The 15,742-nt window shown below is 47.8% G+C and overlaps 1 protein-coding gene across 1 annotated transcript; it reads right to left on the bottom strand.

Moving 5' to 3' along the window:
• Nucleotides 1–2,239: 2,239 nt before the first annotated feature.
• LOC131205506 (protein 4.1 homolog) lies at nt 2,240–15,114 on the bottom strand. The gene is made up of 14 exons (XM_058197625.1): nt 14,953–15,114; nt 14,433–14,878; nt 14,214–14,366; nt 13,787–14,145; nt 13,556–13,716; nt 12,922–13,020; nt 12,061–12,157; nt 11,925–11,995; nt 8,216–11,053; nt 6,813–7,037; nt 6,439–6,552; nt 6,088–6,249; nt 5,900–6,010; nt 2,240–4,452 (listed from the first exon to the last, which is right to left on the bottom strand). Exons 1-14 carry the CDS (start codon nt 15,112–15,114, stop codon nt 4,387–4,389), a joined length of 5,064 nt encoding a protein of 1,687 aa, XP_058053608.1. The 3' UTR covers nt 2,240–4,386.
• Nucleotides 15,115–15,742: the final 628 nt, after the last annotated feature.

Below are 15,742 nucleotides of genomic sequence, written 5' to 3'. Positions count from 1 at the left end.
TTTAGAAAATGCGATAAAATATTGTAAATAAATAAATAATAAATAAATATTAATATAAATTATGATAATGTTCGTCAATATCATTCGGTACAATTGTTTTATTAAGATTAAAGTCACTGAATGTTACTAAATAGAATAGTTGCAGAAAATTCAAAGAAAATTTTGAGTAGAATTTGAAATATGCCATTTTTTAGAGTATCATTCCGACCGAGATTATTTTACTTAACCCTTCCCTTCAACAGTTTAAAGATTTGTGAACCCAAATTAACCATTTAGTAATATGCTTTTCTGTCACCAGTCTGCTCACCTGTCTGCCTGTTTAAAACTATATTTTAACCGAGGCTTTTCAGGTGTATGATTGCCCTTACAGCGCTCATTTAGATGATCATGACCAAATTAAAACATTCAAAGATCACCAGATCAGTAAGAAAGCTCCAGTTGAAATAAAAAAGCAAAAAGAATTGATTGAATGACCAAAGATTACTGCTCGTAGCCGGTTACGTTGCACAATCATGCGATGCTGCAAAATGTATCAAATTTGAACCCGTCCCACCTCGTCGTTAAGTCCAATTGATTGTCATCAGCTTATTACTACGTGCACTACAATTCCCGGTCGTACGTTACGCTCGTAACCATTTATCGTAACAGTGCGATCACGTGTCCGGCGAGTGCAACGGGATGCATCCCGCGTTCCCGCCCGGGTTACATGACTACGTGGCAGTTGACGCATGAAACCACCGATGCAGAACACACGGGCTGCAAGCAATTTGTCCTGGCCACGCAAGGTCAGAACGCCCGGTGCACCAGACGTTGCGTGCGCATCTCACATTGATTTAGAAATCGAAACGCAAGTGCACTATGGCACCGCGGAACAGTGCAGATGAGATTGATAGTGAACCGGTTAGCGCGAGGATCCAGCCGATAAGGCAGTGCGATGACGGATGCTGCCGAAGGGTGGCAACGTCACGCCTCGCCGGGAGCCAATAGGTCAGTTCAACCCGCCTGCCTTAATGACCCACATTCCGCTTGCACTGTGGTACATAATTGCGCAGCGCAAAATTCCCTCCACTGCACACGGTCAACGAGGAAGTCACCCTTGCGGACAGCGGAACGCCGGCGGTTTGCATATCTTGCTGCCGCACAGAGATTAGCGATCAATTCGAGATTAGATTGTCAGATTAGTTTGTGTGACCCAAATGAAGCGGTGAAGCAGACCATCGGAAACGAAAATATTAGAAAATAGCCACGGTTCGATTACACGTAAGCCAAGTCTTAATCACGATGCGTTTATTAGTTTGTTTGCTGCCGTATTGCACAAGTCTCCATTGTAGATGCACCAACAAAAGCATGCACGCGCGATACAGTTTATGCCATTGCGCCACTGATTAGTGTGTTTGGATTTGTGCGGATTTGTGTGTGAATACAGGTAGCCAGCGGCCTTTGCGGCGCCGGGCACTTCCGGCAACATCGACCAAGCCACTGATGGCTAGCTGCTTACTAGTGTTTATAATTGGTTTTTGGTTCGGTTTGTTACGAAAAATCGTCCCGAAGATCATCATTTTGTTAACATCACCATTTGTTAGCCTAAGGTTTTCCTTCTGTTTTTTGTTAATATTTGTAAAAACATGTTAATCTGGGTATTCGAGGGAGTAACTGGGAGAAAAATATGTGTACGATTATGCAAAACGCGATCGAAATATCGCTGCAAGTTTCGAGCGGCTCGAGTTTAGTTAAATGTTGTCGTCAAACTTTTCTCCTATTTTTCTGTTGATTGGGGGTCCGGCGTGACCAATAGATCTTTGATTCTAGCAAAACCTACGAAGCCGGAATATACGCTAGAGAGTGCAGCTGCAGATCCACTTGCTACCACAGCCACTTTAGTTTTTCGCCACGTTTTCTGATAATGCACAAAAAGACGCTCTGATCCGGGCCATTTCTTACTCACGTACTACGTTATGGCTTTCCCAGGATCTTTGGTTGGTTGTTTATGTTATGGGTTTCATTTTTGCTTTGATTTCTCGTTTGATACCATGTAGGTAATCAGTGAAATCCACTCTCGTCGGCAGTTCTCGTAAGCTAAAACTGGCATGTCACGGTCCGGGAAGGGTGTGCGATGCTAGTGAATCCAGGTGTACTACAATCCGCTTCCGACGCATACTGCGCCTTTCACCGAGAAGCGGATTGTGTACGTGAATTTATAAACAAACAATACGGAAAAAGCGAGGAACGAAAATGAAGAGGTGATGCTTAACAATCGTTTTAATGTATTCAGATTTAGATTAAAAAAGAAAGAACTGAAGGAATTTCACAATTGTGTAATTTAACTAAAACTAAAATTAACAAAAAATATATTATATATTACCTTACGCGCGATCTCTTCTGCACTTTTCTACAACGATTCTACTTAGCGTTGCGCTGTTCCTCAACTCCACTACTAATCGTTGAAACCTCTTGTGTTTGTATGATTGCGTCATTCGACCTGCTCCCGGCCGAGTAGCTTCGTGGTATGCTTCGTTTAAAAGGGACTATCCCGAAAATTCTCAACGAAGCCCTAGCGCAGTGCAAAGAGCAGCAAAAACGACAAATGTCAATAAACTACGATAAAGCAAAGTAGGAGCAAAGTAGATCAGAAAGCAAGAAGCTTTTGCACGAGAGATGCAAATAAATTAAACGCAAATTATAATTTAGAGCCCGGACAGAAGATCGGTCGACGGTTTTTAGTACGAAAATAGATATGGGGAAAAAAACTATAGTTCCTCAAACGAAACACACTCTCGCGGAAAAGAACTATGTGGAATGTTAAATTCGAAACGAAGCCTTAAATACGAAACAATAAGTGAATGGTCAGGCTGATGGATGAATTCTGGATGTAGCTGAGATGATGTCGTGGTAGAGTGGCTGTTTGTGATCTGTTCTCGTTCGGTTCGGTCATGATTAGCTAACTTTCGTCACGTTCGTGGGAAAAACAGGAATACAAATAAGGCAACCACTGATCATCGTGTATTCTTCTCTTGTAAAGCTGCATCTACTTTTTAATCCGCTAATTTTGGGGGATCATTTTTAATAATCCTGATACTGTTCTGTCTCAAAGCGTTTCAATTTTAGAGGTTTCGTCGTTCGGTCGTTCTTGGTAACAACGATTGTTGGTGCTCGCTGAATGGTGAATGGTGATACGTTCTTATCGATTCCTTTTGATCATGCTATTGGTGTGTTGAACACTGATGGTGTTTGATCTTCGAAGTTTTAAGCGCAAAATACTAGCCTGTGTACTGTGTTGCAGGTCCATTGTTTCATAGAGCTAACACGAAGCCGATTAGAAATTGATGACTAATTCGTTTCTTATCAAATTTGAACAAAATATAGTTGAATTTATTCGCAAAGTAGGAAAGTAAGAAAATTATAACAACAAAAAAACAAATACTCAAACACATTTTTTGCAGCGCAGCGCGCCGTCCACATTCACTTTCATTGTCGGGGATAAACATCTCTTTGCTTAGTTCGAAGCTATGATAAATGATAAGCATGTTACTCATATTTCGACATGTGTTTCTTTTTCATCGTTTTTTCTCTGCTGTCGCGTAATGAGTTTACCAAAAGACACATACTGTACCATAACAACTGTAAATAGTGTTTTCAGATTGTTCTCTTCTGTTTTCTGCAAATGCACAATTATTCTTCGTTTGTGTTCTGACAATTATTATATGACTTAACATGAAAGATTCTCGAATTAAACATCATTATACGCGCTTGTATATCTAGTATATATTTCGCTTCCACTTTTTTTGAATCATTTTTCAGCATTTTGTTCTCTCTTTAAGCATTGGCGATTTCTTTAAGCGAATTTGATTGTTTGCCTGCGTTCCACTGCACTGCTGCTCCTTCACTGCAGCAGCAGCAAGCAGATCGTTCCCCACTTGATCTTCGCCCCACATTGCATGCCACACGCGCTTTAAGCAATAAATAAATATATGAATATTCTTTTCTTTTGTTTCATCTTTCCACTCGCCACGCGTATGTTTTGACCCGTCTCGCGCCACGTTGGAGGTCAAGTTGTAGGATTTGCACTTATAGTTTCTCTTTCATCCCGGTCGCCGTTGCGGTGTTTCTACGATCGATCGAGTTTGATTTGCTAAGCTAGCGTGAACCACAAACCACATGAAGCAAACATGTCATTTAAAAAAGGGAGAGAGAAATAGTTCAACAGCAAGCAACAACAAACTGTCCTTCCGTTATCTTCGGTTCATGTGCACCTCATGGCACCGCAGCACTCCAGCAGCAACTACATTCCGCCCATTTTCGGTCTTCTATCCGTTTAGGAGTGCAGCTAGAGTGCCATCGGCGCACTTGACTTGTTGGACCGTGCCGGGAGTGTACACTGTTGTTGGCCTATTGCGACTGCTGCTGAATCTCGATCTTCTCCACGGTCATGTCCGGATTCATGGCAGTTGCTTCCTGTAGAATCGAAGGAAGGGTGATATAGTAGGATTTAGCACAGTACTATGTTTCACATTTTACAAACAAATCAATCAAAAGCAGCGTGTAGGAGACAGAGAGAGAATTAGTAACTGAAAACAGGTATTCCAATCGGGTCTCGGAAACGGATTAAGAGCCAGCAAACAAATGGAAACACACTATTGTTTCCGCGAAAGATGAACATGATTCGATTAGAGTGTATCTTCCTGCGGGTTAAGAGAAGCGTACGAATTCCAGCGAAGGATCCAGCCAACCGCTCGACACATAATGGTGCTGCTACCGAGCAATGTCAGTAAGGGTGCAAACGGGATGCGAAATGCAAATGAGAACATGACGCACGCGCTCAAGCAAACATGATCACAGAATAGTGAGCTACTGGCATCGAATTCGACCTGATTGCCCTGACGTGTGCAATGATGGACAATAGAAAAAGAGAGAGAAAGATTTCCACGTGTCCCATGTTGTTGAAATCTTCTCCGATCAATCATGTCGCCGCGAGTAATACAACAACAATTTAGGGATGATTTTGATCGAATGAAATTTGATTCCGCCGGTACCGCGGATCGACACGCGATGTGATCCACTGGAAGGAAGGCCAACCAAGCGCATTTAACAACAGAACAAAAATCTTAAGCTCAATATTTTTACTCAACCATTCTCAAACTCAAACTGCGTGCTGCCGCAGTCCGGGAGTCCCGGGTGTGGTGGTTTGAAGGAAGGATGGAGCGCGGAATGCGATCAACCCGGCATCCCCCACATTCACCCTTCATCACTCACACACACGCACACACATAGACAGATCATGATCATCAACATTTGCCGTCCTTCTCGCCACGTAGCTTTGCCAAGGGCGACTGGCTAGTGCGCAGCAGGTACCGTCGGGCTGCCTCTCGGCGATCGAAAGGGTTGATATTGATTTTAAGTGAAGCGACCTGCACTGGCAGACAAAGATTGCGGGACGTCAAAGAGAAAGAGAGAGAGAGAGAAAAAGAAGGAGAGAGAGCGGGCGATTGCAACGATAACAAACGAAAGTAAATAAGCAAAACGGTAGAGTAAATCGTTCAGGTTCTGTGTGAGAGACAGTTTGTTGTATTGTAGACAGACGAAACACCATTATGTGGTAGTTGTTGTTTGCCATTAAGGTTCACAAAACACTGCACAAACTTCGCATCACTGAGTGGATTGTGTGTTGCGCTGGCATAAAGGAAGATTCGTATCAAAAAGATGACTAGAGGACCAGCCATGGGAAAGGAGGGATAATAAAATTAAATACAAAAGACAATGCAGTAAAAAACGTGAACTGGAAAACACACTTTATCCAATTCACAACCAAATCAAAACTCCTAAAAAAGGGATAAAGGGAAGCTGCAAAAAATGTACAAATTGTGCCCAATTTTCGCTCATTCCCCAAGCACGGCTCCCGTACCTGAATTGCCTCAGCAAGGGCCTTATCGTGGTCGATCGGATCGCCGTCCGACTGGATGGTGATCTTCTGTTCTACGCGTGTCTCCACTACGCCGTCCCGCTCCGTTTTGTACTAAAAAAAACATAGAATAAACAAATGGCTTTAATGTGAATCACACCCAGAGGATCGCGTGATCGCGCGCTACTCACTGTGATGGTTTCAACAGTTCGCGTTTTGCTGGACACCGTCTGCGAGGAGACGATCTCACCGTGAGTTTCGGTGCCTTCGGTCAGATCATCCAGCACCACTTTACGGTGCTCTACGTTCGGCCCTTCCGGGATCTGTGAGGCACCGGCCACGTTACTAGCTCCCTACATACGGGGTAAGAGGAAAAGATCGCTCAATCAGAAACCATTGTTGAGCGCCCGGAGTTAAAGAAGCACCGTTGGTTAGCACTCATTTTAGCGGCAAACAACATCGAGCCGATGATCGGCGGTGGTGGAAGCATGTGTACTTAGAAAATCGAACGTGCGCAGCAAACAAGAAACTATCATACAAACCGTGTAGGACTTGTTGTGGATCACCTCCGTCAGCGAGTCGTCACCGTAAGGGCCATCGATCGGCGTTCCGGAGTCACCGGAGCTCGTCGATGAGACACTGCTGCGGCGCGCGTACTAAACATACCGTGGTTCGGTGTTCGATCGACGATCGTATGGATTGGTGTGTTGGAGGAGGACCAACGCGGCATGCGATATTCACAAAGCACAGCGGCAAGATACGCAACACAAGGAACAAAGGGGGGTCATGCAGATGACGAGGTTGAAGAAAACAAAAGAAAAGGATTCGTAAATAAACCGAAAGTAATGAAGCGACGAGAAGGGGATAAACATGGAGAGTCGAAGAAGGGGACGATCCTCGCGTAAGTCTCCCTTACCTGATCGCCGCTGGTGACGGTGGCGGTCGTTTTTACTTCCTGCGTAATGACCCGCTGCTCCTGGCGCTCGCCATGCTGCGTGGTGGTGGTGGCCACCGTTTTCTCTTCCAGCTGCTGTGTCTTGGCGTTCGTACCGAGATCCTCGTGCGTGGTCGCGGTACGCGTGGTGACGGCCGTGGCCGTCACAAATTTACCTGCATCGGCTCCGGTCGTCGGTGCATCCGCCTGCCGGGAAGGAGGACCCAAGGAACGTGGAGTGGATTGATGACGGACGGGCAGTGGATTGCGGAATTACGCCGGGTCGTAATTAAAGCGTGTTTAGTAACAGTGTGAGTGAGGCAACAGAAAAAAAGAACAAATAAATCAATAAACCACAACAGTAACACAACAGGTAACTGCATGTGCGGATTGTGGGATGTTCTATTGTCGCAGATTGGTACCTTATGAGTTTTCAACAACAGAATGCTTTCACCTCGACCGGGTGGGTTTCATGTTAAATGTTAGATATAGCCAATGGGAGTGGTGCCAATAATGAGTGTGCACAGATCACTAACGACTAACGCCACAAAATGGATTCAAGAGGCCTATTACGGGTATTACGTCCTGTTTACAGTTAAAACTACAGTCTTGGACTGTAGTAGTTGTACGGATCTAAATGCAAACCCACTCTCGTTTGAATTAAGGAAAAGCCTGGGAGAAATCAGACTTCATTTCAAACTAAAGGTGTACTTTGAGTGATGTAATTTTTTTATAAATTTAAATTGGATTAGTATATACTTTACTGGTAGTAATGATCATACTCTACCAAAGCAGAACACTACGAGACTTACTTTATTGAACAATGTAAGGCCATTTATCTCTAGAACTAATTTTACCTACACGCAGTAAATTGAAGTTTAGTGTTTTCGTAAAGGACAAGGCCTGACGATCAACTCTACAAGTTTATGTGAATTGAAACCAGTGAGACACCACATGAAAGAAATCGAGCCGAGAGAAATCCAACGCATGCATCAACATTGTGGGAACAACAACCAACTACTAACCTACAGGACAGTCAAACGCATTGAGAAGGCTAAACCAAACATGCAACAGTCTATACCTATCAAGAAGTGAAAGCAAGAATACGATACGATACAGATAGAAGCAGCAAAGAAAGAAGCAGAAAAGTAAAGGTAGAGAAAAGACCAGCACCAAATGTTATTAACAAAAAGCCCATCGAAAAATGCACACATAGAAAGAAAACAAATAGAAAAGCAGCACTAAACTGGAAAGCAGAAGATAACCAAACCACGTAAATAAAAACACAGAACCAAAGCAATCAACCAAAATGCATTAGAGTTGTTATGGTTTGTGGTGTCGTTGTGTGGCTGTCAGAGTGGCAAAGTTCCCCGCACGCCTCCTACCTTGTGCTCCTGCGTGGAGTACACGATCTGTCCGGTGCCAAGGTTCTGCACCTCCTCTTCCACATTGTGCGTGACGCCGTCTTCGTTCTTGGTGATCACCTGCTTGGTGGTCGTCTTCACGACGGTCGGTGTGCCGCCGGCACCGGTTTTGGCTCCGGGAGCCGCTGAGCTACCGGACTGGACCTCTTTGATGCTTTCGCTACCGTACTGGGCGGTCATGTCATCGTCGGAACTTTCCGACTCGCGGCGCGTTGCCTTCTTGCCCATGTGTTTAATACCTTCGTAGAACTGTTCGCGCGTGATCGGAACCGTTTCCTTCGTCACGGTCACGTTCTTGCCAAAGTGGCTCGGTTCGATGTCGGCATAGTTTAAGATCATCTTGCCGGTGACCGGATCACGGATCGCTGTCGCCGGATCGATATCGCCGGTGTTCGGATCGATGTGACCCCACTCGGACTTGATGCGCCCGGTTACCGGATCGATCTCACCGCTCAGAGTCATCGTTTGCGTGACGGTTGTCCGTGCGCCCGCAATACGCGGATCGTTCGGGTCCACGTTGTACGTTTCGCCCGTGATCGGATCACGCATCTTGTACAGATAGAGTGTCTTCGGCGCGATGTCACGAATGCGGCCCGTTTCCGGCTCCAGATCAACCGTGCCCACGTCTACCTCTTCCGGGCGACCCCGCTCATCCTTCTTGGTGAGGATGAAGATCTTGATGATGACCATCCGCCCGGACTTGGGATCTACCTTGCCGACCTTCGTGTAAATTTCACCGTTCTCTTCGTTGATCTGTGTCGCGGCAAACAGTGGTTCACCAGTCGCTTCATCAACCTGGCCAGTGGCCGCATATATCTGACCCGTGCCTGGGTCAATCCGTGTCGTGTTCGTGTCCAATTTCGTCTGGCGTTCGATTTCGTTCGTCTTCGGGTTGAGGTAACCGTACAGTGTAATGACGAAGCCCGTCCGAGGGTCGACCTGACTCGAGGTGTAGATTGTTTCGCCCGTCTTTGGATCCTTGCCACCGTCTGGTGTCCAGACTTGGTTCGTTTTGGCATCCACTCGAACGTCTCGATCCTCGACAGGAGCCGCCGGTACGTGCTTACCGGTGACTGGATCGATCCGGCTGTGCACGATCCGGATCGAAACGATGCGCCCGTAGTCCTTGTCCGGTTTGCCCGTCTTTGGATTGGTTTGCTGCTTCAGCACCACCTGCCCGGTCACTGGATCGAGCTTGATCTCTTTCGTTTCCGTGCGTCCCGTCCGCGGGTCGACGAACGCGATCGTTTGCTTCACCAGATCGAGCTGACCGTACTTGGTGTTGATCTTACCCTCCCGCGTGTCCAGCTGGCCCGTGCTGCGGTCGATCGTGATCGTTTTCGGATCGATGACACCCTTCTTGTCCATCTTGCCCAGCACGGACGTAACCTCCACGACCGGGTCCACCTGCTCACCGATGGCCAGCAAGTGCGCCTGGCTGTTGTCGAGTTTGTTCGTCTTCGGATCAGTCACGCCAACGATCGTAATCTGGCCGTTAGCCGCGTCGACCGTTACGGACCGGACGGCGGAAGCCGCGGGTGAAGGTTTGCCCGTTTTCGGATCGATCGCTCGCAGTTCACGAGTGCGCGGATTGATGTCGCCATACTTGGTGCTCAGGATGCCAGTGCGATGGTTTAAAATGCCCCGGGTCTTCTCGATCTCTCCGTTGGTGGTATCGATCTTGCCCGTGGCCGAATCTACCTTCGATGTGATGGTCGTGATCTCCACGACCGAATCGTCATCCGGTACGACGATGATGGCTTGGCCGAGGCTTTCGTCTACCTTACCGCTGACCGAATCCACCACATTGCCGCCTACGACGTGCAGCTGGCCAGTCTTCTGATCGACCTGTCCCTGAAGCGTTTCGTTTTGGCCTGTGCGGGAATTAAAGTTCACCACCGTTCCAGCCTTCGGATCGATCAACCCGTACTTGCTCTCGATCTGGCCCGTCTTGGTATCCAGCACGCCGGTAGAGTGCTCCACGACGCCCTGGGCCGTGTCGACGCGCTTCGTCTTCGGATCAAACTTCGAAATGATGACCATAATTTTAACCTTCTTTTTCGCGGGTTCTGCGGTGGCTCCAGCAACGCCAGCGGCTGCTGCTCCACCCTGCTCTCCCTGAATAAATGCACTACTGGCGTCGTCCGCCAATGGACGGAACTTGCCGGCCCCAGAGGCAAGTGGATCGACCGTCGAACGGCCTTTGTTGGGCGAGTACGATCGGGCACTGGTGCGAACGCCCTTCTCGGCATCACCCTCACCCGGCAAACCGCGGGCGGCCGATTTTGGCGAGAGCTGTTGGCCTTCCATCACGCGCGACAACGGTGAGCCTGGAGCCTTGCGCTTCTCGACCGACTCACGGACCTTCTCGTCCTCACCGGGGGCATAGTTGAACGCCAGTCCGGTCGCACGGCGCATCTGCGAGTTCGGGCTGAGCTGCGCTTCGTGATCGTCGCTCGGTTGGCGACCGCCAGCCGGGGCTTCGTCGTAACGGAAGCCACGGGTCTTCACGTTCTTCTTATGTGCCGCCGCCGCCGGGTCCTGTTCGCTCTCCGAGTATTCGTACGGTTTGGTGAAACCTGGCTTTTCCGGCTTCTTTTGCTTGCCGCTTTCGCCAGCGGACACTGGGGGTGGTGGTGGTGGTGCTTGTGGTTGCTGCTGTTGATGCGCTTCCTTTGCCGTCTGCTTGTCTTTCTTACCACCATCTCCGTTGGCCGTCGCCGGAACTTTAGTGGCCGATTCCGAGCCGGGTGATTTTTTGTCCTTCGGAGACTTACGACCGGATGAGAACAGGAATCCCTGCAAGCCGTTAGGGCGGACACCCACACACGGATTGACGCAGACGGTACCATTACCGGGACGAGCACAGGACACACAAAAACCGCAAGGGTCGATGTTGATAAACAAACACACAAACAGACACAAAGTCACAGGAAATTCGTGTTCGTAAGGAAGGGAGAAAAAAAGAGGAAAACAAAAGTTGAAAAGTGAGAACAAATCAAAATCAATCAACGCTACCAACGAACCGAATCGCATATCAATCGAACGACAGATCAAACTCTTTATGGAAATCATTACGGCGCCCGCATAGAGGAAAGCGAGATATCGCAAGAGAACTCAAAATGAACCATTTTAAACGAAGAATGTTTTGAATTATCCAAAAAAAATCACTATTCAGCAAGAGGACTACGCGGCAGATGATTGAAACCGTTTGGATGGCGATAAACGAGTGCATTGTAGGCTATTATCATCAAAAATCATTCGACACGATACAGAGTGTTGTTTTTGAATGCAACCCCTAAAGGGGATGGTATGGGAAGAGCGAATCAAAAATTACTAGACAAAAACCATAAATTATCGCCTTTGAACGGGATACGAGAACACGTGACAAATCTCAAACTGACTACTAGAGTTTAGTGATTCGAGTAAAATTGAGAAATTCTAAGAATCGATTATCAAAAACGATGCTACGGAGGACTTGGAGAAAAAGACTATCAACTAAGCACTAGGTACTTGAGAAACAAATAACAATGCCACGCCACAATCTGAACAATTTATGGTTCTTTCGTCCTTCGTAAGTTGTTTCTATTGGGGCATTTGGCATCGTTCTGCAGTACACCGAACACGATTTGATGACACACGGTACGAAAACACCTATCGTTTCACTCACCCTGCGCTTGCCGGATGGTGATGTTGAGTCTTCTGCCGATGAGTTTAGCGCGTCGGCCTGTCCGTTGTTGCCTAAAAAAGAGGATCCGTGTCTTTATTGTGATCATATTGTGTGAAGCCGGCCAGCCCACACTCACCGTTGAGGGTTTCATCTTTCTGATGTGTCTGCTGGTCAGGCTGTTGCTTTTCCTTTTTGCCTGCCACCGGCAATACGGCTACTCCACCGGCAGGTTTCTGATATTATTTTCGGAAGTGAAAAAGTAGTAAAAAAACAAAATTACTTTTTGCCACTTGCGTATTATGAGGAGCAATAAACCCTAAGATCGAAACAAATGCATGCAGAAGAAGAAAATAGCGATTAATGTAAAACAAACTGTGAAAAGGTGCAAATTCAATCAGAAAGTAGCAACAGAAGGCACTACGTATGTACTGTACAACGTGTATTTTGAAAAGGCGAATCATTGCAGAAAAACTTCTTTCCCAAAAGGTTGATCGAATAACATTTGTGTCTTTCGAATGGCTTCGAATCCATAATGAACTAATGGCAGCACATAAATAAAATAATTTACCCAACCAAAAACGATGATGAAGAATAAAATAAGTGCTATATTTTAATTCCTGAAAACGGCGAAAACTTTTTTGAGAAATTGCACAGCAATAGGAAGCACATGCAAATGCTTTCCATAAAAGAAGATGAATCTTCGTAAACATTGCTCGGTCTACGAATTGCGTAAATAAAAACGAACAAAAATGGTTCATAAATACTATCCAGCTGTCCAAAACTAAAGAACGAATTTTGAAACCGTTTCACAAACTAATGGAAACATCGAAAGTATACGGAACACAACTCTACCGACAACCGATCAATAAATTGCAATGCTCTTCGCGAAGCACACTTTTTGCTGATCGAATGGAAAGAATTAAAACAAATAATAAACACTCAAACAAAGTAAATATGCCACAGAAAACAGTTGGTGGTTCTGTTAATCGTTATTAACCTGTGCTGGGACAACGTTAGGCGACGTCGTTTCGTACTCTCCCTCGAGAGAACTCTGCGATGAGGCGGACGCCGTTCCCGTGCTGGATTCGCGCTTCAGCTGCTCATATAGAGCGGGGCGCACGATACCATTTATTCATTGGTCGAACATTTTAATGTACGATTTCCCAAAAAGGGAATCGAAAAACGTGGTAAGAAAACAAAATAGACAATCTGTTAGTAATGATACCACCGGATGAGAGAGAGAGAGGTGCAGCATTAAATGTACCGGAGGCCGTTAACTTTTGGGCAATTGGGATCTGAACGAAGGATTCGAAAGAGAAACCATAACACCATATCCAAACAACAAACACAGTGTGAGATTCGACTAGGAAATTTTGCACAATACATCCAAAAACAGAAGGCCACAATAGTCTACGAGTGTGTTTTTGGTTAACGGAAAGGCGCGGTCGATATAACGACCCGGTAGTAACGTGATAACGGGCGGGAAACGTGTGGTATCGATGCGATACGGGAGCAGACAGGGAGGATCTGCTTGCTAAGTGTGCGATCGTCCCCAAACAGGGAATAAACTCTAAACAACGACAACAACAAGAACATGAGCGGGTTAAGCGACCGGAACTGGCTCCACTTACGCGTTCCTTTTTGTCCTTCTTGATTGGACTGCGCGAACCGCGCGTCGGTGAGTCCAGATCGGGAATGTGTTCCGGCGGATGGGACATGGTGTGACGCTTGTTGCCGCCATCCTTGTTGGGATCCTTGGCCGCGGCACGCTCCTTCTCCTGCTGTCCGAGAGCTGTTTGCGCGGGAGAGAGTGATCATCAAAAGTTCCAATGGCATTTTCCCTCAGGCCAGGAAGCCCTTACCATCCATACTGCGGCTCGACAGGCGCTTTCCGGTGAGGCTGCGCTTAAAGTCCGGAGCCGGCCGTTCAACGGGTGTTTTGCGTGTTTCGTAGTGCGTGCGACCCGAGTAGCGGTACTTGGAGCCGAGGCGCGGGAACAGGCCCGACTTTTGCTGCGGTTCCGGTGTCATCAGCCGGAAGAAGGTGTGATGCTCGACGCACGCCTTCCACAGCTTCTTGGCCGCCCGGTGGTTTTCCAGCTTGAACCCGATCGTCGACTCGTACTGCTCGAACTCGCCCGGGCGTATCTTGATATAGAAGTTGTTACGTTTGTAGGAGATTTTCAGTATCTTCGGCCAGGCGAACCGATTGATGCGAAGTCTTGAAAGGAAGAGGTGTGCTAATTAGTATATTACAAGCAACGGGCCGCACTTGGCAAAGGCACTCACTTGTCTCGGTAGACGAGTAAACCTGAGGCACACACGCCGAGCATAATGTCGACCCCTTCCGAGTCTTTCGCCGGGTGCAGATCCACACCGTACATGGCGAGCTTTTTGGCGTTCTCCAGATAGTGTAGCTCTGCTTCCGCCGGTGTTTGGCTCCTGCAAAGGGATGATTTTTGGGATTAACCGTCACTTTTCACGGACACCGTTGCGTAGCGCTCTTACCTGTGGGTCTTGTGCAGATCGATCACCTTGTCGAGCAGTTCCGGCGTCTGGTTCGGGGCAATCTTGAAGTCCTTCAGATACGCTCGGTCCTTCATCTCTGCCGGATCGTAATCGCCCAGCTCGGACTGTACCAGGTACGAGCCGAGCAGGGCGTGTGTCACGAACGAGCACGGCAACCGGCCCTCGAGGATGTCGTTGCGCACTTGCAGGCAGAGGTGGTAGCGCGTAATGTCCTCCTGCAGCTGGGCCGGTTCCGGCGGGTAGAACTTAACCTCGAACGACAGCTCCCACGGATCGGTGCGGAAGAACTTGGTGACCGGCCGTTCGAGATCGAGCCACGTGCGCGGGTCGGCCGCTGTGTGGTACGTCAGCCCGAAGTAGTCCTTCTCCAGAATGTTCAGCCCGGCACACACCGAGTTCAGCAGGTCGCGGCCACGGCATTTGCGCTACGAGAAAACGTGGAAACCCAGTTTTGAAAGTTTGCCCCGGCGAGACATCAGCAATTAAGAGGGTTGCTTACTTCTATCGTGACCTCGAGCAGTGAACCATCGAGCAGTGTCACCTTGGCCAGGGCTGCCTTCGAGCCCGTCACTGGCTTCTTCTTCGGTGTGCTCGGTGTAGTGGCCGTCGGCGCCGCCGCCGTCGCAGCGGCCTCCGCCGATTTCGCCGACTCTCCAGGCATCGCGTTGGAGTGTCCGCGCGTCTAGTCCTACGAAGTCCCACGCAGTGCCGTGACTTCTATTATCTTTTCTCTTTTTAAGCGGGTCACCCGGTCAACGGGGGCGGCTTCCGGTCTCTAGCGGGAGCGGGAGCGGAAGCACCAAGCAGAACCCTGAAAATGAAAGAGAAACATAAAACGGTCAAGGGAAATGAGAAAAAAGAATTTAATTACAGCCATTATCGAATGGCGCGAATGCGGTGTATGTGATAGGGCGCTACGCCGTCGCATATAAAGAGGCCATCCCTTCTGCGAATGTAACGTTGCAGAGCAGCCAACACAGGGTGAAGCTCACCACGAACTCATCGCGGCCGTACCCCGATAACGGAGCACCGATAGGATCTTTATTTTGCGAACGCGCCTTTGTTGGTCACCGGATTGAGTATTTATGTTTCCCGTTCCTCTTTTGCCCCTGGTCGGATCGAAAAGCCTCCGCCAACGGTCGAGAGAGCCACACCCGGGGACAGCACGCGGAGTCATCGTCAATGCATTCCAGAGAAGCAGCGAAAATCAATCAGCTTTCATGAACCGGCGACGACCGCCTAGGAGCCTCACTGTCTGTCTGTCTGGCTGTCTGGCTTCTAGTGATAAT

Source organism: Anopheles bellator, chromosome 1 (genome assembly GCF_943735745.2).
Source record: "Anopheles bellator chromosome 1, idAnoBellAS_SP24_06.2, whole genome shotgun sequence".
Taxonomy (NCBI): Eukaryota; Metazoa; Arthropoda; class Insecta; order Diptera; family Culicidae; genus Anopheles; species Anopheles bellator.
Note: the sequence above shows the minus strand (reverse complement) of the source record. Positions and strands in the feature narration are given on the sequence as shown.

Excerpts from the sequence above, each read along its gene's own strand:
- LOC131205506 (XM_058197625.1), bottom strand. The coding sequence starts at position 15,114 with ATGCCTGGAGAGTCGGCGAAATCGGCGGAGGCCGCTGCGACGGCGGCG. Across the intron at positions 14,146-14,213 it reads TTACTCGTCTACCGAGACAA|ACTTCGCATCAATCGGTTCG; the intron begins GTGAGTGCCTTT and ends CTTCCTTTCAAG. Across the intron at positions 7,038-8,215 it reads ACTCCACGCAGGAGCACAAG|GCGGATGCACCGACGACCGG; the intron begins GTAGGAGGCGTG and ends CCTTCCCGGCAG.